A 26,920-nucleotide genomic window follows, 5' to 3' on the forward strand; every position below is an offset into this window, starting at 1 on the left:
AATTAAACACTTAACACTTTAATACCTTACAAGGGTTTTGTAAGTGTTTTGAAATGTTCATTACCTTAAGTTATTCACAGTAAACCCGCTGGATGTTCGGCAAAGTTCAGACAACTAATAGCCAAACTAAAACCTACCTAACAAACTGAAATAAAAGTTCAGATGCTATGGCTGTTTCGTTCCTAGTCTTTTCCGGGTTGGTTTTCCGATTTCCGCTCATCACAGCTTCATCTTGGTCTTTATTTCATCTTTGACGAGGACCGGCATTTTCCCACAACACCCTGCTGCTGCTGTTGCTGCTGCTGCTCTCACAGATGACGAAAATGGCGGACAACGCATCGTCGGTATGTTTTCGAAAGATGCTATTTTATATTAGAGACATTGACCGGTTTCTGTGCGGAAATTAACACATTATTTTTCGACAGGTCGAGATTGTTGAGGGCTGTCGCCTCCCCGTTCTTCGTAAAAACCAAGAACACGAGGACGAATGGCGTAAGTATTGTCCGGTTGTTTTTTCAGTGCTAAGCTAATGCTAATGCTAAGTAGCGAACCTCAGCTGTTGTGAACGTACGCTTCGGCCTCTGGTTAAAGCACCGTAAACGCCACACTCAGAAGGGTCCCATGCAGGTGTACACCATGAATGAATTTAATTTGAATGTTGACTAAAACAGTGTTACAACCAATAAGAAGTTAACCAGCCTCATCCTGGGGACGTTTTTATAAAAATGCATTTTATTGGGAAAAATACATATGATACCAGGTTGTTGTTTACAAATCTGAATCAGATGTTCAGGCACATAGCTGTCTGTCTGAATACAAACTGACTCACTTATAAATGCCAAGTTTGGACCAAAGCGTTTGTGGTTGATCCTACTTGTTTTGAGAGGATAGTAAAGGAGAAAAGTAAATAATACCAGCATAATACCAACCAAAATCAGACTGACACTTAGCTTTATGTTTTTGTTGAGCTTCGCAAAGCTCATTAAGGCAGCGTTACTATCATGACATTTCCGCATGTATGCACATATTCTATGACATTTTTAACCTCACTTCCAAGCGGGTCTTGGCCAGTGGTTTCCAAAGCGTTTCGCTAAATTCTGAAGCTTGAAACTATTCACCACCCCTTTTAGAGATTGTGTGTGTCTGCATGAGTATTGAAAAAATAGATGTTCCCATCTTTGATTATTACTTATCAAAGTGATATTAGAGGTTGGAGGAGGTAAACTGTCCATTCTTGCTCAATATGTAAATTAAAGACAAGAGGTACATAAACAACTTGTGTAGCATTTAGATAGGTGATAGTTTTTCTCATGCTTTTTTAATCATCTCATGATGCAGAATTATCTTAATGCTGCAACTAATGCTTAAAATAATAGTTTACTCTACAAGAAGTCAGTGATCGTGAATAATGGCCATCAAAATTTTCCAGAGCTAAAAGCTGACCAAAGACTTTAAATTATTCGTTTTGTCTGAACAACAGTCTGAAACCCAATAGATACTTGATGTAAAATAATTTAAAACGGAGTGAAACAACAGTTTGTCACATTTGAGAAGCCGGAACCAACAAATGGGTTTTTTTGTGATTGATTTTCCATTGGTCCACAAATCGGTTAATTGGCTAATCATTTTACATTACTAGTGATAGTAGTTTAGTGGAAACCGCACAGTCTTTAAACCACAATGTCTGTTGTCAGTTCTTAAGAATGATGGTAAATCTATAATGTTAATGACCTCTCTGCTTTTCGTACAGCATTGGCTGAAATTCTGAGTGTGAAAGAAGTCTCTGGGAGAAAGCTCTACTATGTTCACTACATCGACTGTGAGTATAATTTGTGTCCCTTCTTGGGTAATTTTGAATTGAATTATGTTGCACAGAAACGTCACAGCAAATCTTTTCTTGTTTGTGTAAAATTGCTTGTGTTAAAAGTCAACAAGCGTCTGGATGAGTGGGTCACAGCGGACAGGCTGGACATGAAGAAGCTTCAGTTCCCTAAGAAAGAAGCTAAGACACCAACCAAGAATGGTCTTCCAGGCTCCCGTCCCAGTTCTCCAGAGAGAGAAGTGGTAAGCTTACATGTTATACCACCAGATGTTTATCTTGCACCCTCAAACATCACATGAATACAGTCAGGTTTGGCAATATAATTTCACTGTTGTGAAATCACAACTTTATATAATTTGAGCCAACATTTTATATCCTAGATTGCTTGGCTCCAAGTAATACTAGTTATGCTATTTTTTGCATGAATTGTTCAAATCTACCAACAGAATATATGATGTGTTTGCCTTATGGGCACAGGAATATATACATTTGATTCTTCTTATATTTAACCCAGACCTGACATATAACAATAATAATAATAATAATAATAATGATATAATAATAATAATAATAATTTTACAAAAAACATTTAAGGAGTAGGTGCTATAGGGAACTCTCATTTTTAAGAAACATTGTTATTCTTAGATATTCTTCATTCTTACATTTTTGTATTCCCACTTCATCAAAGAAACTGTTTATTTTAAAGGAATGTTTTATTATTGAAGATGCTAGTTAGATTGTGTGTTCACTGAATAATAATTTGTTATACAGTATTAACCCAAGGGTTAAAATGAATGTGAGTTAAACCCCCCCCCCCCCCCCCCCCCCCCCCCTGTCTTTCTCTTCCTTTCTGTTCAATTCAGAGGAAGAGTCTAGATCTCAACCTACAATCTGCCACAGCTCCCTCCAGAGGCAAAACCCTACCCACACCGGTACAAGTTGAATTTACCCATTCCAGAAATCACTGAGACCTTGTTTAAACCTGGTGTTAACGTGCATCTTGTATGATCATACAGCTGTCGGGCCATGCTGAACTGCATGGAAATCCAGATATAAACAACCATGACACAATAAAAGAAGATGATGATCCAGTCGTGCAGATCAAATCTGGAAGTGATTTAACACACAGTGTATCCAAATGTTTGTCAGGTGTACGTACTGGACTTGTCAAGCCGCATTTCAGCCTCAAATCTTTAAAGGTAGCTCGCATGATTTTTCTATGTTGTAATCTCTTGTGTAGTAGTGCTGAAGATTGATTATTTTCTGAACTTTGATTATTTGCAGACATTGAATGAAATGTATAAAAATCATATACACTGAAGCAGCTAACATGTTAAATGGCACAGCAGAGAAAAAAGTGAAAAGTTGTTGATGTTTGCTAGTTGGCATTTTAGGAGGGGGGAAAAGAAAACTTGTTAACTTACTTTTTAATACATATTTTGTTTACATCTTTTGAATATACATATGTTATAGCTAATCTGTGTCCATTGCATCTTAATACCAGGTTTAAATGCGGTATAATTTACATTGGACTAGTTTAACCTGGCTCTATCAGTGAACAAACTGCTGGTAATATTAAGATGGCACTCCTTTATAAACTAGGCTAGAGCACCCAGCTTTTAATCATCACATTGGTTGTAATTTTAATATTTTACCTCATGTCTCTGGTCTGGCTGAAATCAAATAATATTGTTTGGAAACAAAAGTAGAGTGGTGGCCTGTGTGTGTTTTAAGCAACATGTCTAATAACGTTTGTCTGCTGCAGAAAAGGAAAGTAGAAACCGTCCCCTTGGCGACTCAGGTATCCCCGGCCACCCCCGTGCCCTCCCTGCCAAGTTCAGCTGAAGCCTCTCAGGCATCTGTTTTTCCTGCTGTGAGGGAGACCAACACCTTTAAGTCCCGTGAAGACCATGACCAGCTCTCTTCGCTCACAACAGTAAAGGACATCCTCTCGATTCTTAAATGTTTGAGTTGAAATCTTTTATCATTGGCTAATGACTAATTTCTCATGTCTGTGTAATTACAGAACGGCACTGCCCGACGACTCATCCCCTCTCAGCCCGGGAGGAAGAGGAAAGCTAATTGTGGGGGTACTGACGAGGTATGTAACTTGATTATAATTCTTTTACACTTGGGTTATTATTTTCTTATTTTAAATGTCAGAGTGTCCTCATCCTCATTTTTGGTTATATAGATGCATGATTTTATTTCATTTTGAACTATGTCAATTAAAAATACATTATACACCTTTCCTCTGGTTGCATTCTCAGAATTGAAATTCTATACCTTGGTCAAGTAACATTTAAATGTCTTTATCATACATACAAATATTAAAGCCAAAACTACAACACATATTGCCTGTGGCATTAGCTTCTCTTCCAAAAGCGTGTCTCTGAAAACTAATAGAATTTTTTTTATAAAAGTAAGAAAAGTAAAAAATGTTTCTCACATGAATGCTTTGCCATCCTCTAATTATTCTTTTCTTTTCTCTCTTAAGAGGTCTTCCCATTTCATTTTTCATCATTCTCTTTTCTTTATAACCATCCTTAAAAACCACAAGTGTATGTGAATGTTGACAAAAATATTTGCCAGTTAATACTTTTAATGTTTAATTTTATCATGGGATATAAAGCAGGACATTATACGCCACAACACCCTGCTGTTTTGTTACACATGAGCCTAAATCTACTTGGTCAGGACCTTGCTTTAGTTGTAATGTTGTTTGGTTATTGAATCATACATTTCAGCCTAACAGAAAGAAACATACTGACCTATAACATACCAGCAAGTATTGGGGACCAAATGTTTTTCTTTTTCAACATCCACTCTTTGAATGGTTATTTTCTACAAGATTTTCAGTCTTATGTGTAATTTCCATGTGACATTTAGTTGATTTGTATTGGCTTTTTGTTTGCCATATGTTGACATTCAGTGGTGTGACCAAATTACTTTTTGCAACTGTACAGTGAGGAGTCTCTTTTTGATTAGTCATTTGCAAGCATATTATACAAAAAAAAGTATTACTCTAAATTCATCTTATTATATGAATATCCCAGATTTGTAATTTGTATTTCAAAATGTTTATGATCTTTGGACAAAATCATTTAAAATGTATGTTCTTTGTTTTTAAAAGGTTGGTTACGTAACCCAGCAGAAGAGCTGAATATAACAAGGCCTATTTAGATTACACACATGCAGTTATACACACTGAAAAAAAGATTTGCCCAAACCTAGCAGGTCAGAGTTTGTATTTACTCCGTCAAGGTACTCACATTAGCAGCTCAGCTGTTGTGTTGAATTACAGTTGCTGCAGCTGACCTCCTACGTTCTCACATCATCTCAGATGACAGTGGCCAGTGGGTTTGTCATATAAAACAAAGTAGTCTGTCAAACCCACTTGAAATAATTGATTTAACGTTTGCCTTTGCTCTTTTCCTCACTCTTCATTCATTGTGTGACATTTCTATCCCTGCCTATGATTGCCAGTATTGCTGGTTGGCTACTGATGAACCCTCCCTGGAATGTACTAAAACTACAAATGTTACACTGACGTTCTTTCAATCTGGCAACCCTTAACTAAACTGTTCAGTGTAAATAAGAATTATTTTATTCCCCTCTTTAGTTTCCACAAGCCCGTGTTTTTGTGTCTTTTTCTGCTAGATGATAAAGGTTTTGCAGTATAACAACCCTCAAAGTGCCAGTGTCTTTCTACCACCACCAGAGGTCTGTTTTATTTCCTATTATTGCCCGTTGATTGTGTGTTGCTGTCCAAATTCAGCTCTGCCTTAATGGGTCCAATAAAACAGAGGTGTTACTTACCTCAGACCCAGGTTTAATCCTTTTGGTAACGTGTTCCACCATTGTGATTATACAAGTTACTTACAGAAATCTAAATATGTAAAAGTGCATAAAATAAATATATATGCTCCATTTAATTTAGTAGCTTTTTGTTTTAACACAATTTTTCACTATTTAAAAATAATTGCAGCAGGAGTGTCTAATGTGTCTATGTCCACATTGTTTACCACCAGGATTCTCAGGACAGTTCGGATGGCATCCCATCTGCTCCCCGCATGACAGGCAGTCTGGTGTCCGACCGCAGCCATGACGACATCGTTACCCGGATGAAAAACATAGAATGTATAGAGCTAGGACGTCACAGACTAAAGCCCTGGTACTTCTCACCGTACCCACAGGAACTCACCACATTGCCCATCCTCTACCTCTGTGAATTCTGCCTCAAGTACCTCAAAAGCCTGAAGTGTCTCCAGAGGCATTTGGTAAAAATCCTCAATATGTCACCAGCTTAAGATCTTGATCTCTGGCTTTTTAGATTGTTCTCATCCTCTTGTGTCTATCATCATCTTTGACAGACAAAGTGTAATCTGAGACATCCTCCAGGCAACGAGATCTACCGCAAAGGCACCATCTCATTCTTTGAGATTGACGGCAGGAAAAACAAAGTCAGTGATGGGATATTTTTCTCTCCTCAACATTTTTACAACATTGACTGTTTTTATTTTGTTTTTGATTTATATATGTCTATCATATTTTTCCAGACTTATTCCCAGAACCTGTGTTTACTTGCTAAGTGTTTCCTGGATCACAAAACCTTGTACTATGACACAGACCCCTTCCTCTTCTATGTAATGACGGAGTATGACTCCAAAGGCTTCCACATAGTGGGCTACTTCTCTAAGGTACACACATGTTGAACTACTGGCACAGTGTATATGTACAGTCTACTCATCACAGCTCTATCTAATCAGGGGTTCCTAAAACTAAACTTAATTTTTGTCTTCTGTGTGCAGGAAAAAGAGTCAACTGAAGACTATAATGTTGCCTGCATCCTGACCCTGCCTCCCTACCAGCGGAGAGGCTATGGCAAACTGCTCATTGAGTTTAGTGAGTGTCATTGTTGCTCATGTTCAGTAAATATTTGTATATTTGATTTTTTTTTTTACCTCACCTGTGCTAATTATCTGCTCACTTTGTGTATTTGTCAGGTTACGAACTGTCCAAGGTCGAAGGGAAGACGGGAACTCCTGAGAAGCCGCTTTCTGACCTTGGTCTTTTGTCCTATCGCTCCTACTGGTCCCAGACCATCTTGGAAATTCTCATGGACCTTAAACCTGACAATGGAGAGAGGCCGCAGATTACCATCAAGTATGTGTCTAACATCTCAACATTTAATCAACTTCCAACAATCATTTCCAGAATAGAAATGTAATCATTCATTCTCTCTTTGTTCGGCTTTTTTTTCGTACCCTCAGTGAGATCAGTGAGATCACAAGTGTAAAGAAAGAAGATGTAATTTCAACACTCCAGTACCTCAACCTAATCAACTATTACAAGGTGAGAAACCAACGCTGCGTGTAAGGTGACTGACGACCAGTCGTCCTAATTTTCTGATCTGATCTACAATGCTTAACTTGAATGAAAATAAAAAAAGTACAAAAGTTGGTAAATTTTGTTTGAAGGAGTGACCACAGTCATGCATCATTTACGAGACTTGTATTTCCTTAGTGAATGTTAAAGTGGTGAAATCTTGCAATTTATTATGCATTATTTTTCTGAACATATTTATTAAACAGCCAGAGACAAAACATACCTGGTAGTAATTGGAAGATAAAATACAAAAATATGCATCACACAGAAAAGACACAGATATGTTAGTTACAGACCTAAAATTGTGATGGCATAAGCCTGCCCAGTAATACTGATGGTAATGATTTGATGATTTAAAAAAAAAAAAAAAACTTAAGACTACAACCACCATATCTTCAAAAAACTCACAACCACGATTAGACCTGTTCAGCTGAGGTCTTTTCATCTACACCACAATCATTCCCACTGAAGAATATTAACATATCATCTGCAATATTTTATGATAGTCTTCGTCTCTGCAATGAAAAACAGTTTCCCTCAACTCAGTTTTAACAAACTCGGAGGTGTCTCTAAATCCATTTTTTTCGATTCCCATCATAAAGCAGCACTGGAGCTCCAAGATGGGATGCAAAAAATGTATAGTCTTTTAAATCAAAGTCCCTGGAGATGCATTCTTATGCCAGATGTGAAGTGATGTACTTAGAGCAGTCCACTTGTGATCGTATCACCCAAGACATATGTTAATGCCAGATGAGAACACAGCCTTGCATTGTTTTTAAACTGATGATTGTGAGGAAAGGGGTTTTTAAAAAATCTGCTAAATTCAAGTGGAGAGAGTTACGATTTGACTGATGGGTTTGGTTGATGATAGTGTGATCATGGATAAAATGTTATTTAAAAACTTCCATCAGTAATTGATTAAATTAGCTATGCTTACTCTCAGATGGTTTGCAGTATGCTTTAGAGAATGTGAAATGACTTTGTCTCCTCTCTTGGATCTAGGGTCAGTACATCCTGACTCTTTCAGAGGACATTGTGGAGGGCCATGAAAGAGCAATGCAGAAGAGACACTTGCGCATAGATCCTAAATGCCTTCACTTCACACCCAAAGACTGGAGCAAGAGGGGCAAGTGGTAGAGTCCCAGCCTGGTTCACAGAATACCCTCCCCAACTGCCAGATCGCACACTTGATGCAAGCAGTGGATTAGATAATGGTTGTAATCAAGCTGTCTCATCAAGAACCTGGAAACCTTTTTGAAACCAGACCCAAACAATGAACTTAAACTGTCACTTGACAAGAGTAAGCTTTTATTGTGAAAATTCATTATATATTGTGAATATAAAAAACACTCAAACTTGGACAGACAGAGAGACAGTGACGCCACCAAAAACCTCCAGAAACAAGCACACAAACTTCTACTGTGTAAAAGATGAGGTTTATGACCAAAACGGAGTGTTCAAAGTGGATTATGGTGCCTGTTTAATAGTGTAAATTAAAGCTTAAAATAGCAACTGTACAGACAACCTAATGTAAACAAGACGGTGGTTTTATAGATTAAAAAAAAAAAGATTTCCACAGTTGATTTCCTGGTCTCCACAAACAAGATTTTCTTTTCCTTAAATTCAACAAGGAAAGTTTTCCTTTTCTGCTTTGGCGGTCACAAACATAACCGTGTGTGTTTTTGTCTACATTATTTGTATCTGCCAGAAGAAGTACAATTGCTATGTTGTCATCAGATTCATTTATGTATCACAGAAAGGTTCTTTGTAAATGTAATCCTACAGAATTCCTTGTTTGACTTTATCCAGAAAAATCACTTTAGTTTTTCATACAACTCATATTTAAGAAACTTCAGTTGATGGAAAATGTACTAGATTTGTAGCACTCGTTAGACAATAAGACAAATAATGTCTGAAAAAACACTCCATGATTTAGTCTCCACTTTCTACTTTCTAAGGTGGTGTTTCTGTGTAAACAGGGAAATATACAAGGAATTAAAATTCAGTTCTGTTTTGGGGGTTGGGTACCTGCCCATTCAAATTCTCACCTCAACATACAGATAGTATTTTTCTGTTTATTGTGATTCTCCTCGAGTGCCTGAATTTGAATCTCTCTCAACTAACGGGGAGAGCAGAAATGTGCAAGTAGTTCCCTGCTATAGGCTTCAGGTTACTGTCAGTGTTGAGTAGAAGTCAAATATGGCTCACTTGTTTAAAGTGTATATAAAATAAACACAGAACTATTTGGAAGCAGATGAAAAAAATCTAAACAAGACATTGAAACCTACAGTTGTAACATTGCTTAAAGAACCAACACGGTCAGTTTACCTTTTACAACAGTAGCACTGTTTTTCACTTCTGTATATTTGAAATAGTTTAAAGCATTTGTGCTCTTGTTTGTGATCATTCAGGTGAATATTTCTTCTTTCAGATAACCTGTCATGATCATCTGTCCACAGTGTGCAATGAGACAAATCAATCCTCCGCATATGTTCCCTGTAATTGTACATACTGAACCTGATTGTAAAAAGAAAAAAAGAAAAAAAAAGACAAGACAGAAGCCATGTTGAACTGTTAGAGGAATGTAAATTTTGTATACAGTTGTCTTTCTTTTTTACTTAATGTAAACTAACAGGACTCACAATATTAACAGGAAAAGACCTTAAGAGTGATGTCTTACTTTCAGTCTGTGTTTTTATGTTTACATGTCACAAAGGATGTTTAATTTAGCTTGTTGAAATTTAGTATATCTTTATGTGAAACACAGTTGAGAGTATGATTTGAACATTTGATATGAGAAGCTTGTTGAATTGATTAAAAAAACATCTTAAAATCCCTAAAGGTGTCTTTAATGTATGACTGTAAAAGTGGGTCTTACCTTGTCATTATATAATATTTTTATTGGCATGAGACATGAGAACCAGTTAAAACAATTTTCAGCGCTGGTGAAGTTTGATGTGTGTCACTAACATTAGTGTAGACAAGTTAATACTGATACCTGCACAGTTCTGTGGCATTACCTGACTGCTAAAATCAATGTGTGGCGATACAAAGATTCACGTGAAACAGAACACAATGCTCGTATAGTCTGTAAAATTGGAAAGATCTGGAAAGTTGCTTATATGTGTCTCGAATTCAATATTTTCCGTTTACATCAAAAATTAAGAAATTTATTTTTAGAGAAAGACAATTTATAACACAAAATGTGGCCAGTGATAAATACTAGCTGGAGTTTCACTGAGTTTGTATATGGTTTGTCCACCAGGGGGCAGCATCATACATTTCCTGTGGGCAAATTGCATTAACAAAGTTCAAACCACAGGCTAAGATCAGGCATGAGGGATGATTGTTTAAAGCTAAATGTAATAGTGCGACCTGACCATTGTGATTCGATTACAGCACTGAGTAAATCTGAACAACAAATGGACACCTGCACTGGATCAAATATGGTAACCCAGGCTACAAGATTAAATAACTGAAAATATGATCTCAAGCTGTGGAGGTAGCCTAAAGGCAGCGTCGTGAGTAGGATAATGGTATTTTTTCCTACAATGATTCAACGCTGCTGTTGACACACACCTCTACAGCTGGATAGGGCAAGGTAGTCAAAGAGTTGACCGTCAGTATCGGCCTGCATCGCTCTCATAACCACGTGTTGTGTTAAACCTTTAATACCATCGTATCTGCTGGAGACATACGATCTGTTTTTTTTTTGGGTTTTTTTATTTAGTTTCTATTTGCATAGACACGTTTCCTCAGCAGCACCACTGCAATGATCTGCTTAAAGTGAGTGTGCAGTGCTGAGGCCTGGTGCTGTTTAATTTTCAGGATTGAATTCTCAGCCTCTCTGTTCTGACAGATTTTTGCACTGTAGCTCTGGTTAAGCCTCTCCCAAACATCACATCACACCCATTTTCTTTCTGCACCTGGCAGAGCCACACCAGCCCCCATGAGGACAGAGAGGAATTTCACACTAATCTAATATCCTCGCCACATTAGTCATTTGGGCAGTCTTCCTGACTTCTAGTACATTTCCTCATCCTGATTCCTGACTGGTGGCAGATTCTGTCTCATCTGGACCTCTGAGATCCAGGGCCTTTATATTCTGGCTTCAGGTGTTTATACTCTGATAAAAACTCACACAGAAAATGTTCTATGTGCACCAGAGCCTAAACAATTAGTGGATCCATTGATTAGTTGATCAACAAAAAAGCAAGTATTTTGAAAATGTATTAATTTTTTGAGTCAATTTTTAAGCAATTCCAGTTATTCTCTGGTTTCAGCTTCTTAATGCGCTGATTCACTGCTTTTTTAAAAATGTTATATTGAATATCTTTTTGTTTTTGTTTTGTTGGTTAAAAAATGAATATGTCACAGTGGGTCCTAGGAAATGGTGATTGCCATTTTATAGACAAAACAATTAATCATCTAATCGAGAAGATAATCAGTAGATTCATTGGGTAATGAAAATAATTGTTAGTTTCAGCCTTAATGTGCACTGTTGTTGGGTTGAAGCCACTGCACAGATCCATTAACAGCTATTACTGAGGTGGGAAAGATATGATCTAGGAATCACTCATGGAAATTGAGGACTGGTGATTCAGAAGCATTCTGGCTTTTTGGTTGTTCAATTTTTTGGCTTCAATTTTAAGACTAAATGTTAATCTTTCCTGCACTGACAATTGAGGAGAGCTCATTTTCTGTCATTGTTTCATTGAGCCAGCATGTGTCTCATGATTCATAATGTGTGATAAGTAGGGCAAAATTTTACAGCTTCAAGCATTGCAAGAGTCTAAGTGGAACATTTCCACATGGTGTCACTGTAGCACTGATTGTTGTGGAGCTGTTTTGTTTCCAAAATGACCTCTGGTTTGATTTATAGGTGATTTGTGATGGTGTGATTACTCCCTAGTAAATAATGTGCAGATTGCATCAATAGTATCAGACAGTCATATAATCTTTGACCAATCTGACATTTAAAAATAGTAATATTTGGATTTTATTGCAATTATTTAGTCCTCCAGACTATATATATATATATATATATATATATATATATATATATATATATATATATATATATATATATATATATATATATGATAAATATAAATATATATGTGACTTCTCACTTCGTCTGAATATTTGAGATTTCTAATTCACCTGTATGTGAATGTGAGATACTGAATAGATATTTGTATGGCTTCTTTTACTCGTCTTTCAGAATAAAACATTGGATCAAGCAGCAAACTCCAAAAACACCTCCTGCTCAGCGATGAACACACACTGATGTCTTGCTTGTTTTTAAGAAAAACTGTTCGGCTACTATCAACTAGTGCCTCTGTTTTTATTTTTCTTATCTCTTCAAGACACATCACCAACAACGTAGGCTTCTCCTCCTCCTCCCTGCCCCCGCCCCCAACCCCAGACCAGAGCCGCTGACCTGGTAACACACACAGCCATATGGTACGGCCAGGACGAGACTCCATCCAGTAATTAGGGGGATGGTGCTGGACACTTGGCTGTGCTGCAGTGGAGGTTAAGCAGCATGATTCATCTCCTTCTCTCCCAAGCATCATTGTACGGTTTATCCGATTTCACAGGTATGTGTTTTTAAAGACGGTGCAGTGGCTGATGGGGAAGGAAAAGGCGAGCTGTGTTGTTATCCTCCCGCGCTCTCATTGTTCTTAAGCAGGTTGATTGTTTGTTATGGTTTCAACCCACACTGACTACGTTTGGGGAGTACACAGAGGTCCCTACAAATAAACAGACAGTCACACACAAACACACATACACAGCCATTTTCACCTTTGCCCCTGAGTTGGCTCTCCAGCCTTTATCTCTCTTGTGCAGAAATGTCAGTTTTGGCTCAGAAGAATGAGACTTTAAATTAGTGTGTGTTTGATATTACAAGTGCCTCTTTCCATGAATATATTAATCTAGCAAAGAGATTAGTTTGAATATAAGATTGAGGAATTGATACAGCATTGCATCAGCATGTATTCTGCCACATTTCTGGTTGTGCACGTCATGGTGTTATTTGAGGATCCTGAGCAATGGATTCAGTAAATTTTTAAATTCACGCTTTTGCCAGTGAAGCATGTTGAATTACAGTTTAAGACATAGAGAGCTCGGCCAGTACTGTCCGTCGCTGCCTCAACCTCTTTCTGACGAGGAGCTGAGGAGGGGGGAGGAGAGAGAGGCCGGGTAAAGCCGTGTGTGTGTTTGCGTGAGTGTGTGTGTGTGTGTGAGTGTGAGAGAGAGAGAGAGAGAGAGAGGGAGGAGGAGAAAGAGGGGGTTGGCTTCAGTGTGATGTGAATGGAATAGAACCAGAGCGAGAGGGAGAAAGAGGGAGGAGGACAGCACAAATCAACCTGCCTCTTGACTTTAACAACAGAATAGAGGAGCCGGTAGACACAGAGATCGGGAAGTGTGTGTGTTGTGCTGGTTCATTTTATTTTTGGAGAGAGGAAGAGAACAGCAGACAGGAGGAACTGAAGGAGGAGGAGAAAGAGCCTCACCGTGGAGATAGATAGCAGAAAAATGCTGTCATGGGGAGAGAAGGGGAGGGAGTCGGCAGAGAGGAACAGGATGAAACAAGGCAGGGTCGAGCAGAGCTGAAATGTGGAGGTAAGCCTTTTCTTTCTGTACCGAGATTATTGAGAAATTCACATTCCAGTCCCCCCGTGTCCTCTTTCTGGTGATAATGAATTCAGACGGATGGATCTGCACACCGTGTATGCCACATACCTCTGTATAGGCATGCATATGCTCACACAATCCAAGCAGGGACATTGTATGAAAGCGATGGAGGATGTGAAATAACGGCTTGGCATTATCATATCATCATCCAGCTTGCCCTCCCTCTGCCTCTCTGCCCATTGTGTTGTTGTCAGCTCTTTAAAAATGCATTTTACTCAGTGAGTTCGGGTGCCCTGTGCATAGCATTTACACGCAACATTGTAGGTTTGAATCCAGCTCGCAACCTTTGTCGCATTCCACCCCCCCCCTACCGCCACCCCCACCCCCCCACCCCCACCCCCATCCAACGCCTCCCCTCCTCATCTCCCGACACTCACCCCCCACACCATCATCTTTCCTGTCTCTCTCCATTGTGTACTCTGCAACCAGGCAAGATTGTCCTAAAAACAGTGTTATGACATTGTGAAGGAGCCTCTGACAAACCTTGCTGAAACCTTGCTGTAGAGCGCTTGTGGCAGCAGGACTCAGAGATGAGGGCAAGGTGGAGGGAGAAGGAGAGGGGAGGGGAGGGATGGATGGATGGAGGGACACTGAGAGAATGAAAGAGAGACAGAGGGATGAGGAGATGCAGGAACAAAAAGAGGAGTAGGATTTATTCTGGATACATATTTTCAAAGACTAAAAAAGCCATTAGTCAGGGGGTGTGCAGGGGATTTGTGTGGATAAAGAGGATTGTAACACCACTGCATGTGATGTGCACAGACAATGATGGAATGGAGAGCCACAACCGGAATTGGGGTGTTGTTTTCAAGGTGGCAGAGAAAATGAGGGATGCGGGAGTCAGGCTCCCCCTCCCCTCCTCACCCTCCTCACCCTCCTCACCCTCCTCACCACCCCACTGCACTCTCTAATTTGGGATGGGGCTGTGTGTTTACGAGACGTTTGGGTTTCAGGGGCTGGATAAGGCTGCTGAAGGGAAAAGAAAGGCAGGGATGGAGAGCTGTGGGGGGGGGGGGGGGTTTGGAGGGGGGAGAGAGAGAGAGACAAGCAGCAGCAGCTTACATAAGCCCGTGCACTCAAAGGACAGGCCATTTAATTTACATTGAGCCGCATGGTTCCTCATTCAATGTGGTGTTCACTGTGGTTGACATTAGCATTTTTAAATGATAGAATGCAGTTCGACTTGACATGATGGAAGGGGGTGCAATAACTGAATGTGACTTGACGGCATTGTGTTTGTGTGTTTGTGTTCCTGGTGAGACTGGCAGTAGAGTGGGATGTTTTTCATCAGGGTCAAGTTTGAATGTAGGGCTGTTGTTAGGTGTTTGTATGTATGAAAATCCACCATGTTTTACTTTACCCACAGTTAAGTGTGTAATGTCTGCATGAAGTGCATGGAGCCTTTTCCTCCTCAGCTCAGCTGCTGTCGACGTTTGTTCTGCTACCACCCGCTGTGTTCACAGTATGTATATTTCACATACACTATAACTTTAGAAAAGCTAAAAAAGCAGTTCCTACATTCAGAGTGTTTATGTGTTATTTGATAGAGCAGGTGCACAGAACATTTAATTTAAAAGCCCACTAATAAAAGAAAAACTAAAGCCTCTGTGAAGCATCATTAGCTATAATTTGCTCTGCTAACACCATAAAAACTTATAATAATTTTTTTAAATGTTTCATTAATTGCCCTCTCTCCTGAAAACATGTTTTCTAAGTCAGACTGTTGGAAATTCACTCTATTGGTAAAGTAGTTTAGCAATTAGCAGCAGCTGGTTTTCATTATTTTCTGTAATTGAATCACCTCCAACAGTTACATGTATGACAATTACATGTCTGCTTGCTATTACCAAGTAGTTTCAGCTCTTTTTGTGATGAGAGATGTTTGGGCTGCAGCGAACAGTTATTTTCCTTTTTGATTAATATGTGGGTTGTTGTCTCAGTCGTATAGAAAATTGGAAAATAGTAAAAAAAAAAATCATATTCCCACTGAGCACAAATTGACATATTCACATCCCATGTTTTGTCCAAGCAGCAGACAGTTAGGAACTCACAACATGTCAGAAGCAAGAATTTTTGCTTGATAAATTACCAAAGATATTAATCAACTATCAAAATTAATTAATCGACTAGTTTGGATACTGTGACTTCCAGGATTTGAGTGCATTGTGGAGTCTGCTTTGATCTGGACACACTTGACACTTGCCGTTCAGTCCTCACGAAGTTTCTGCGTGAATGTAATGGGACTCAGTCTGTCGCTCCTCAGTCCAGCAGCAGGCGAACTGGAGGCGACACAGTCATTTGACACATTAAATATGTGAAACTCTGAACAAATCCAGAGTTTTTTTTGTTTTCCAAGGTCATAGATGGTCCATGAGCAAAAAATAGCTTATATGCATAAGGGTTCTGATTTTCTTTTTTAAGCACGATAATTTACAACCTCTGGGTGTCTTTTCCTAAGAGAGGCTTCCTCTGCGGAGCTCGTACTAATCCAGGATGAGTAGGAGGGGAGCGGAGTCAGGGGACTCTTGAATCGATCGTCCTACTTTTATTTCCTGCACCAAACAAGAGCCAAGAGAGCTTGACTCTATACATGTCATGTTGTGGATTCAGAAACAGTTCTCAGTCCTCATTGTCCAACAGAGAGGTAGAGCCATTAAAATGATCCTAAATATTCCCTCAGTCACTGTTCATGTCAACAGTAACCTGTCCATGTCAGAAATCATCATCATTGTTGTGAAACCAAATCATAAAAAATATCCATGTTATCATTGTTTGTCTTTCGTAAAGGCAGGTGCAGAAGTGAGTAACCTTTGTGTGCTTTACACTGAAGAATGATGATGACAGTTTGTTAGCAGCATCATACAGTTGCGCAATACGACTGAGTCACTGTTAGGGCTGGTAGATCCAGGCTAATATCTACTGAAGCAGTTTGTCTGCAGGATTTAAACTTTAGCTCACACTGTTTGTCCATTCTGTGTACAGAAAGATACTGTGGCTCCTAAAATTACTCCCCATCATCCACAGAGCATCAGCTCCAGCAAATAGATGACAGTCAACAATCAGCAGTTTTGGTTTGACATTAAGAGGAAAATGCACACTGCAAAGATGTTACTTCTGAAGGTGTGTGTGGTTTGCACTGCACCACACAAGAGGGTCCTTGTGTGTGCATCTGAACAAGAAGTCCAACAAAACCTAGCATGGATATGAGCAAAGTGACTTTGTTTTTTCACTTAGTCATGGTGATTTAGATGAACATGTTGCAAGGTTACCAGGCAAATTTGGTTCTGCTCTGAGTCAGCATCAGATCATTCCTCTCATTTGGAGCCATTTTGCATGGCTACACCCTGGGAAGGCTCCCTGTGGGGGCTCAGTGAGGAAGGCAGTTGGACAGGCGGAGCCTTCCCCTCATCGGATGGCAGGATGCCGGCAGAGTAAGCCACTGGGTGTATCCTCTTAGCTCGTGCTTGGTTGTCACCTGGCCCCTGTTGGCCAGTGGTCTTAATGGAAGATCAGGCCTCATTGGTTTTGTCCAAGGCTGTTGCCCTTTTGTAACCATGCAGTGGTACTTATATTAGACAAAGTAGGATTGTACAACTGAGATAAATTAGTTTGACAAATATTCAGTGAGGATTTTATCATTTGAAGGAGTCAGTTTTCCTGAGCTACAGAATGTAGCATTGAATCACTTAAGATTTTACAACATCCGCTGTCTGCACGAAACAGTTTTGTTAAAAAAAATCACACATGGGAATAACAATCATTAATATCCCTTTGAAACCCCTCACAAAATCCACCAGCTGTTCAAGTGTGAGGTCAAGGATGTACAAAGAAATAGGTGCTTCAAGTACAAAGAACATAATAATTGCAGATGAATTATGTTTTAGACCCGTTGTAATAGTTTTCATAATCATTGTACCTTTTAGAGAAAGAGAGAAACTGAGCCAGGCATATCTAACAACAAAACCCTGATGTAATAGTCCTAAAATGTGTGGAAGTTGCTGTCTTCATGATACATGTTTATGTAAGCACCTGCTGTGAATACTTATGTTTCTTTCTGTTATATTTAGACAGCCCACATGAATAAAAGACACTCAACTGATTCCACATTCACATGTTATAAAATGCCTCCTTTCAGAAAAATATCGAAGCTTATTGTCCTTAATCACAATATTCCTCTCAGTTATGTCATACATACATTAAACCATTAAGCGGTGCAGTGGCCCTTTGTCATTGTTCTCATTGCTATTTCAGGAGAAGTGCACTCAATTGTATTTAGAGCCAGTGAAAGCAGACCAGGACCAGCCATTCATGCTTGCACCACGTCACTTCATCGCAATACTTAGTAGATAGATATCAAAAAGGCAGAAAACATCTCGCGCTTAGAGGAGTGTAAAGATACCTTCATGAAGGATATTCTATGCTCCGTCTAGTGCATGAAACATTAGAGATTATTAACATATTTGTTTTCCGACTGAAGGGCCTCTTTATTCTGACAAAACTATGAGGAGGAAGTTGCAACCTCAAGTGTTTCATTTTCATGTAGACATAGCTAATAAAGAAGTGAGAGGAGAGAGCAGTATGAGCAGATACCTTTCAGTGCTACGTTGTCTGTCTACGCTTACAGAGCCAAAGAGCAGCTGCACACAGGAAACTGACTCAGAGACGTGACCTCAGTTGCATGAAAGGGAAGGGAGCTGGAGGGGTGTCTCACATTTGCTTTGAAATTAAGTTCTGCCACACTTTCGCTTATACTTGGTCATTTTTATTAATGTGACACAAATATGTGCCTTGCAGTCAGAGCAGTTATGTGTCAATTTTATACCTTAGTAAAAAAAAATAAAAAAATTAGCGGCAGAAATAATAATAGCGGCTCCAGGCAACACTGATAAACTTTCAAATTGAGCAAGTTCTGTCTGTAATGGCTCAATGAATCATTTCATGCAACTCATTAGTGCACACAAGTCATTCACAGGATACATAGCAGTCTCTGGGTGTTTTCATTCAGGTGTAAAACCACAGACACAGACAGAACCTGTTAACTCTTGCGACCATAAGCTGCGCACATAGCATCACAGAAAAGCTAGTAAATCACCTGCTATCTGCATCATCATAGTTAGCATACTGGTGCATAAGCTGCTCCTTTTTATGTAGGTCAGAAGGTGGAGAGCTGCTGGTGTAAATGACACGAGGCCACCAGGCAGGAGGAGGGCTGTAAGCAGCAGCAAGTGCAGGTGTACAATGAGAATATTTTTTCACATTTTGATATTGATCATTTTTGGACTTATTATTTGTAACTAGCTTCAAGATAAATGTGCAGCAAATGTGCAAGATAATAGTTGCAGTGGATCCAACGCCGCACGACTGGTGTCCACCTCTTCCCCAGCCTTTTTTAAACCTTATTACAGAGTGCATATCATAGTTTTACACTTGCTTAGAATTCATTCAATATTAATATATTTTACCATGAAAAAATAAATAAATGAAAATGAAAGGAAAGAGAAAAAGGGGGAAGAAATACAAATAACAAGACTAACCACACACAGAGACTCCCCCCTCTCATTCAAGAAGTAACAGCTGTAATTTCCTCTCTACCTTGTAGGCCTTGATTTCTGTGTAAAAAGTGCGTGGACTAGCAGAAAAGCAGAAAGGATTGTTAATCGCCGATTTTACCGATGCCTGCGCTGTGAGAGTCAACAAGAGACAGAAGTCTATTTCTCCAAATAATGATAGCAATTTTTGTCCATTGAGATCATAATGGACATAGACTGAACTAGTGTAGCTTGTAAGTTTGATGGCAAGCATTTAGAGGTGGCCTTTCCTCGCTGCTGTACCCTCAAGTCATAAGCGACACTTATTGAGAGTAACTGAAGACAGCTTTCGGAGATTTGCTCCCATAAACAAAGATTTTCAACTGAGAAATGGGAATGAGTTTGGGCACCGTTGGCTCCGCAGCCATTTCGTGGGCACTGGGCTGTATTTCAGTGGACAATACAGAGAGAGAGGAAGCGGAGGAGGTCAGTGTCTCTTCCTCTGAAAGTAGAAAAAGGTAAGGTAACAGTTCAGAGGGCTATTAAAGCAAAATCGTACAATTTCTTTTCTTCTGCCTCAGAGCTGCTTACACAGATGAAGCAGGGGTAACAGTGAACCGTTGAGCTCAACATAATAGATACAGTCATGAAGCTGAGGGTCAGTTCCTTTCCCTGTCACACACGCCCACACATGCGCACACACATGGCGGTCGCAGAGGGACAGCTGCTCTTCCTGTCACTGTGTGGACAGTGGGCCACATCTTTAAAGGCTTGGACACTGTTTCATAGAGTCAGCAAAGGCACACAAAAGACACACATGCACTCAAACCATGTCTCATGTTTGGGCCTCAAAACTCTCTGTCTGCCCCTCCCTCCGTCACACACGTGGCCTGCCACAAGGTGTATTTTCAGATACACAGGAAGTGGCAGTGCTCTGCCAGCACACAGTGTTGATGTCATGGCAAATAACACGTCAAACAATAGCCCGAGTTAGGTACTTTCTTTTACTGTGGCAGAACAGCACGTAGATTATGTTGGAAACAATAGCGCCTGAAATGATATTTTAGAGTGCATCGCTTTTAGGTTGTACTATTTATTAGAAGAGGAAGTTAGGTTTTAATATGGACAATACTATAGAAGGACCTTTTTTTGAGCATACTTCCTCTTTGCATTTATTGAAAGGGGAGGTTCACTGATTATGCATCCGCTGTGATCAAAAAATAATACAAAACAATATGTACATGCACTGATTTGTGAAACTCTCTGCTCTGAGTCCCAGTGACAGTGTCTGACTCTTCAACACTGCAGAAGCTTGTTTTTTTTAGTACAACCCAGTTTCGTCACAAAAGCAAAAGCAAAAAAAATAAAGAACTGAAACTGGACCCACATAAAGCACTTGTTTGATGACCTCAAACATATTGGTTTACTGTAAGCCACACATGCACAAAGAAGTCAGACACAGTCTATATGAATCATAACTAATCAGCTCCAGTTTGTGTGTGTCTGGGTGCATCCCTGATGGTTCAAGAGTGGACAACCAACCAATGAATAATTAACATCTTGGTAACCCTCGCCCCCTTTCGCCCAGACTCTTTAATAATGTATTAGGCAGAAGACTTATTTTCAATTTTTGAAGGACACATTTAAAGGAGGGCAGCGCTCTCCTTGAAATTAAAGTTATTTGATTGTGCGGATATGATGCTTTATCCTACTGTACAGCCCAGGGGGAGGTTTGACCTCCACATGCAACCATAACAACAGTGCCATACAGCAGAGCTGATGCAGACAAAGACAGCATTTTACTGACCCTTTTTGCTGATTGGTCCTTTTACAGAAAAAGGCATTCAACATTTCCACTAGTTGAAATATTTTCCAGACTTTCTCCAGACTTTTTGGAGCTAATCATGGCCCTTCCTCTGAAATAGGACAAGGCTTTTTTTTCCACATTTCACAAACAACATGTTAGGAGGGGAAAGCCCATTGTCACTGTATCCTTAAAAGATCCAGTTGTCATCAGTATGCTGTAACATAACTGACAATAGAAAACTAAAAGAGGACAGGTGTAGTGATTGCTTTCTGTTTTCTGTGTTGCAATGCTTGAGTCGTATGTGAAGGAAATAACAGCCAACACTGTCTTTAAATGAAGCTGCTGTTCTGTTATCTGTCATCATCACCTTGAAGTGCTGTGAAAACATTATTAGAGCAAGAATTCAAAAAGCAACAGTCAAAGTCTCTCCACTAGTGATGCTACGTGCATAATATATAAGGAAAAAAAAATATGTGGAGAATTGCAGGGAAATTAATGATTATTAATGACAGGATCAAACTGTGGGTTACGGTCGCACTTACTAGCAAGAGAGCCAGTCTCTGTCACTGCAAAATATGCTCACATCAATAGCAGAGAGTCTTCAAAAACCTGCTCTTTTTCCTGCCTTGACAGCACCCCCACACCCACCCCCCGCCATTTTTTTTTTTTTTTTTTTTTTAAATCGGCCCATTGAGCACCAGGTGCCAGAGATGCCGGCTTACATGTCTGTGGGGACCAATAGCTCTGACTGACGTCCGCAAACTGTTCGAATGAAAAAGGGAGATAAAACACATTACAAAAAAGAGAGTGCTGCAGTACCATCCACTTAGCAGCCTCTGGACTTGGCCCAGTTCACTGTCCGCAGTGTGGTGAAGGGGAGGGGAGGGGGGGTTGTATGGTGGGGGAGATTGAGAATGCCTAAAGCGAGTGTTTGGCGTTTTCTGAATCCGATTCAGTCACATTAATACACATTAACGCGTTGCAACCAGCTCGGTTCAGAGTCACACATTCAGTAGCAAAGCAGGGATGCAACCTGATCTCATATGTAACAGGGTTGCAAGGGGATCAATAATGAGAGTGAGACTGAGTCTGGCTTTAAATTTCCCAAAATCAATCACTATTAGGGAGTTGATTTAGACCCTGTGGTTAAGAAATCGGCAAGTTGGCTTTTAACTATAAGGATAGACGGTGACACTTGAGCAGCTGACCTCCACACTGTGAAGCAGGACATTTAAAAGGCTTTCTAAGAAAATGCCTGAACTAAAGGAAATATTCACTGAAGTGCATTAACATGTCACCAGATGCTGTTGTTAGTGGTGAATCTTTACGTATCATTCTTAATGTCATGTGTCAACAACAATCTTCTGCTTTGAAAGACTGATTGCATAATATGTAGAGGCATGCAGTGTGTTTCACAACTTTAATCTTCATTTCTGAGAGAGACACAAGCACAACATTATGGTGCAAATCTAAATAGTTTCTGCAACGTGATGTGAGCGATGTGATTGGGTTGATAAGGCTGTAGAAAGAGCACAACTTTTGTCACTGATCACATCTAATTGCTGCTAAGCTGTTAAGCCGATTTCCACAGCTTCACCTGAAGGGAAACCAGATCAGATCTCAATCGCCTGCATCAGGGCACGGTCTTTCTTTTACCATTAAATACTTCAAACGACTGCACCATCAACGTTGATTATGACCACGTGAGCTGAGTTTAAGTTGACTTCATTTACTGGCAGAAAGCAAATAACTGCTCATTCATGCTGCAGTGTGGCCCGTCTGCTGTAGTGGTGGAAGTGTTCGGTAGAAACGATGACGACACCCATCCTCTCAGGGTTCAAAAGTCAGTCATCTCTTCCTGTTTCACAGGACGCAGACCTTGCACGAGCCAATGCAAAATAAGTCAAGCGGCCATGACTTCCCCAAAACAGTGCATGTTTAATACAACTCTCCTCTGACTCCAGTTTGTGTCCTGACATTGTACACCAGAGGCCCGTTAACCTTGTTCTGGGCTTGATGTGGAAGTGGACCTCATTTACTGTTGTCAGTTAAACCAAACATATACCCTGGGCCGTCATAGCTCTTCAAAGTCAATCTGGTGCAAAAAGAACAAAGGACAGTAGACAAAGAGATATAATCCTTAAAAGCAGATCAAATGATGCTGCTCCACAGTCTCATTTCACATTTCCTTTTCTGCTCCAAGGGTTTCAGGTACATCTTTAACTTTTGGTGATGAGAACTCAACACTCTCATTACATCTGATGGACACAGGAGCTCAGCACACAAATAGATTTTTCATTACTAAAATAAAGTCTACTTCATCTGCACTATGTGAACTCATTATTGTCCACTGGCTGAGTTTTAAGCTCTGAGATGCAGGATTAAACACTGCTGTCTACATGCATTATTGAGTTTCTCTGGTGTGCAGACTGGCTCTGGTACTGTGAGGGGATCTGCAGAGGACAGCAGCCTCCCAGTGGTCTTAGTGGATTCTTCAAATCTGTAAAAAAAAAAAAAAAAATCCTGGAGAGCATCGGCTGCATGTCTTTGCCATCTCTTCTGGTCCTGAGGCAGAAGAGAGAAACAAAGCAACTTTTATTATGCTTATTATTTTTAATTGATTGAACATTTGCACAGCAGGGTGGAACTATATGCACAAAAAATCATATTGAAATGATTTTGGCAGATATTTTGCGATTGTAATATGAGTCATGATTTCAGTTGAAATAGTAATTTCTGGATTTTATTTTCACTGAAAAAAATATAAAAATGATGATGATGTGATTTTTGTCGGGTCTTGTGCCAGCAGAGCATGTTCCCTTACATCTGGAGAACATGGGTTATGGGCTGAGACATGTCTGCTTCACCACAATGCTTGATTTATGTTATGCTGTGGCACATTTGACTTTTTTCTTTAAATTGAAGCTCCTGCAATTTGGATATTGCACTTGGAATCATATTATTAATCAACTTCAGTCAGTGTGGATCAAGGGCAGGAGAATGACCAAGTGAAGCATTTCTTTAGATCGCTGAGACACAGATGACGGATGGAAATATCAGTTAAGTGCACATACAACAACTACAAGACAACATAGATCATGGAGATATAAGTCATGCCAAAAATGTTGTAAACTCTCCTTAAAGCCATTTACTCAAAGTTGTTGCTGCTAACCAGCCCAGAGAATGGTCAAATTTCTGTTGATGTGATGGTAGAGTTGTGTCTCCAGGAGCATCAGGGGTCATGCATGGTTTCCATCATCTCATACACTGACTGACATTTGAGAAATATGTGTGCACCATGGATGTGGGGAGTGCAACCAACTATAACTGTATTTGCTCCTTTATACGAGAGAAAGGATAGTTGATAGGTGCTGCTACTTCATATCATCCTAAAACAATTTCAATCGCAGTGATCTCCGAATGGACAGAGACCAAATGTCTTATGTTTTAGTTCTATGTACTTATTATGTTAGAAAGTGATGAAACTGCCTCACAGTGTGTCAGTAACATTTGGCTGTTGATCTTCTTTAGTTTGAGGCTTCACATTTAGCACATGATCATTTCAGTTCAACCATGCCATCCAGTTTCAAACTGTTCTGGAAACTGTTTTTAAACTAGTGAGATGCAGCATCATCAGTCAAAAAGCCATGCATGTTTGCAATCAGAGCACAATCAGCTGTATTGTACCTTTTGAAAAAAGCGCTTTCCGTTGCTGTTTATTGTTTCAAGCTTTCATAATATCCTTAAGTTCTGTTTTATTGCCACTCAGTCAGCCCTGCTGTTACAAAATGATCCATTTATGAACATATTAGGGTTTGGTTTAAGCCAGATTGATCTGCGATTGTAAGATTATTCAGATAGATGTATCCTGGGAAAACATTAAGTAAGTTATCAATAATTGATGTTGGGTTTTTTGTAGGAAAGTATTTTTTTGGCTCAAGAGGTAGTTGTTTAAATGATGAAACCTCACTTGTTTTGTGTTTAGAGGATGTACAGTGCAATGACGTTCATTTCATAGTTTACTGACAAAAAAACAATGGCGCCAGATAAATTCAGCAGAAACTTGAGGGGGGAGGGACAAAACACACAGTTCCTCTTCACTTTGTGCATCTACGTAAGGTGTATCAGACACTTCTCTATAACAGAACCACAGAGAGGACTCTCTATTCAGAGAGAGGTCACTTTTGAAGGAGTTACTAATATATATTTCAAACACTAGTCTGGATCTAGTGAAGATCTGAATATGGCACACATCGGACATGGTAAGAAAATGACTTGTCTTGCTTTTTAAAACAATTGGCTTCTTCCCATGAATTAAACTATTTCAGATACTAAGATTTTCTGTTTCTGCCCTTGATTATGATTCAAAAGGAATGTGTTTATTATCCTCACACAGTGGTAAACACAGATGAAAAGTATAGTACTGGATAGATGCTGGAACACCAGACAGATTATGTAGATGTGAATCATGCGAATGATTTGGTGATCCAAGTTCTGTGCTGTTCCTCTTGAAATCTGGTTAAAATTCAGTCCGCACTAATTAAGAACCTAAAAAAACTGAGAATATTTAGTCCTTAGTTTTCTTTAGGTAACAGTAGTGTAGTGATCGGGTACTGGTACTAAGGAACCACAGAAACTAATTAGGAACTAAAAGATTTTTTCGCACGTTGCAAGCATGAGGCTTTGAGACGATCTTCTGGCATCACTGGTATCAAACAAGTCTCTGTACAGATTCATTTACTTTTATATTTTCCTGCAACCTTCATCCTGCAGCCACTAAACCCATTTAGATCTATGCGTACAGCGTCTATACAATATATGTATCTGGTATTCAGGAGCTGAGATATGAATGAATTTAAAACGATTCAGTCAACCAATCCTCCTGTGTTTTACAAGCAAGCAGTTAAATCATGACAGGATCATTGCTCCGCCTCGTTTGTCCTTGTTTCCTGGTTGGAGTAAACAGCATGAGCAAGGTCACTGTCGCAGACGTCATCAGTCGTGGGCTCGTTTGACAAAAATGAAATGATTTCACCCTCTGAGTAGAGTAAACAGGTTTATTATAAAACACTGGTGGACTGGATACCACATCGAGAGAGGGTGGCACCAGACTGGTTACTATGGAAACAAGGACTGATTCATGGGTTGGGGTCTTAAGAAGCTCAGGAATATGTGATTTGCACAAAGGTAGTGAGTGATTAGTGTCCAAGCTCAACCCTCGCTGTGCTGGTTGAGAGCAGGAGTGTTTCTAGTCGACCCTGGAAGTTCAGTTTGTTGTTGGAACAACATGAAAGCAATCTGTGATTTCTGGAAAAAAAAAAAAAGAACCTGCTGCCAATAATCTACACTCCCACTTTGAGACAGCAGAGAAAATTGATTGCTCACACTTTTTCGAGGCATTGTGGAACATGCAGATGATGTTGCAGCTAATGATTGCAGATAGGCGTAGACAAACATCCATTGTGCCCACATGGGTGATGATGTGTTAGATCGTTTGAGAGTTCCCAGGAAGAAACATGAGCAGGGTGTTAATGTCAGCAGCCCTGGCACCATATAGATGGTGCATAGAGGCTGCTCTGTGTGAACCAGCGCTTGTGTGTCAGATGGGAAACCACACATGGCAGGAAATGTCGTGAATTGACCACTTTATAGTACAATGTTCCACATATAGTT

General features: G+C 39.6%; 2 protein-coding genes across 6 annotated transcripts in view; both read left to right on the plus strand.

Moving 5' to 3' along the window:
* The first annotated feature begins 313 nt into the window (after positions 1 to 313).
* On the plus strand, positions 314 to 10,045 carry kat5a (K(lysine) acetyltransferase 5a). Its single transcript, XM_056398003.1, has 16 exons — positions 314 to 344; positions 426 to 492; positions 1,751 to 1,819; positions 1,928 to 2,064; positions 2,686 to 2,754; positions 2,839 to 3,021; positions 3,588 to 3,758; positions 3,849 to 3,923; positions 5,483 to 5,545; positions 5,854 to 6,102; positions 6,196 to 6,285; positions 6,382 to 6,522; positions 6,634 to 6,727; positions 6,829 to 6,988; positions 7,096 to 7,177; positions 8,213 to 10,045. Exons 1-16 carry the CDS (start codon positions 315 to 317, stop codon positions 8,345 to 8,347), a joined length of 1,815 nt encoding a protein of 604 aa, XP_056253978.1. The 5' UTR covers position 314; the 3' UTR covers positions 8,348 to 10,045.
* A 3,466-nt stretch (positions 10,046 to 13,511) lies between these two features.
* The window catches only part of zmp:0000001168 (signal-induced proliferation-associated protein 1), a 32,793-nt gene continuing 19,384 nt past the window's right edge, over positions 13,512 to 26,920 (plus strand). For 2 of the 5 annotated variants that reach the window (XM_056397018.1, XM_056397019.1), the window contains exon 1: positions 13,512 to 13,840. The gene's annotated coding sequence lies outside the window, so the exon portion shown is untranslated. Of the gene's footprint in view, positions 13,841 to 25,376; positions 25,510 to 26,920 lie in introns of those variants that run through there. The other 3 variants (XM_056397017.1, XM_056397016.1, XM_056397015.1) reach the window with 3 other exon arrangements.

Source organism: Seriola aureovittata, chromosome 15, assembly GCF_021018895.1.
Source record: "Seriola aureovittata isolate HTS-2021-v1 ecotype China chromosome 15, ASM2101889v1, whole genome shotgun sequence".
Classification (NCBI taxonomy): domain Eukaryota; kingdom Metazoa; phylum Chordata; class Actinopteri; order Carangiformes; family Carangidae; genus Seriola; species Seriola aureovittata.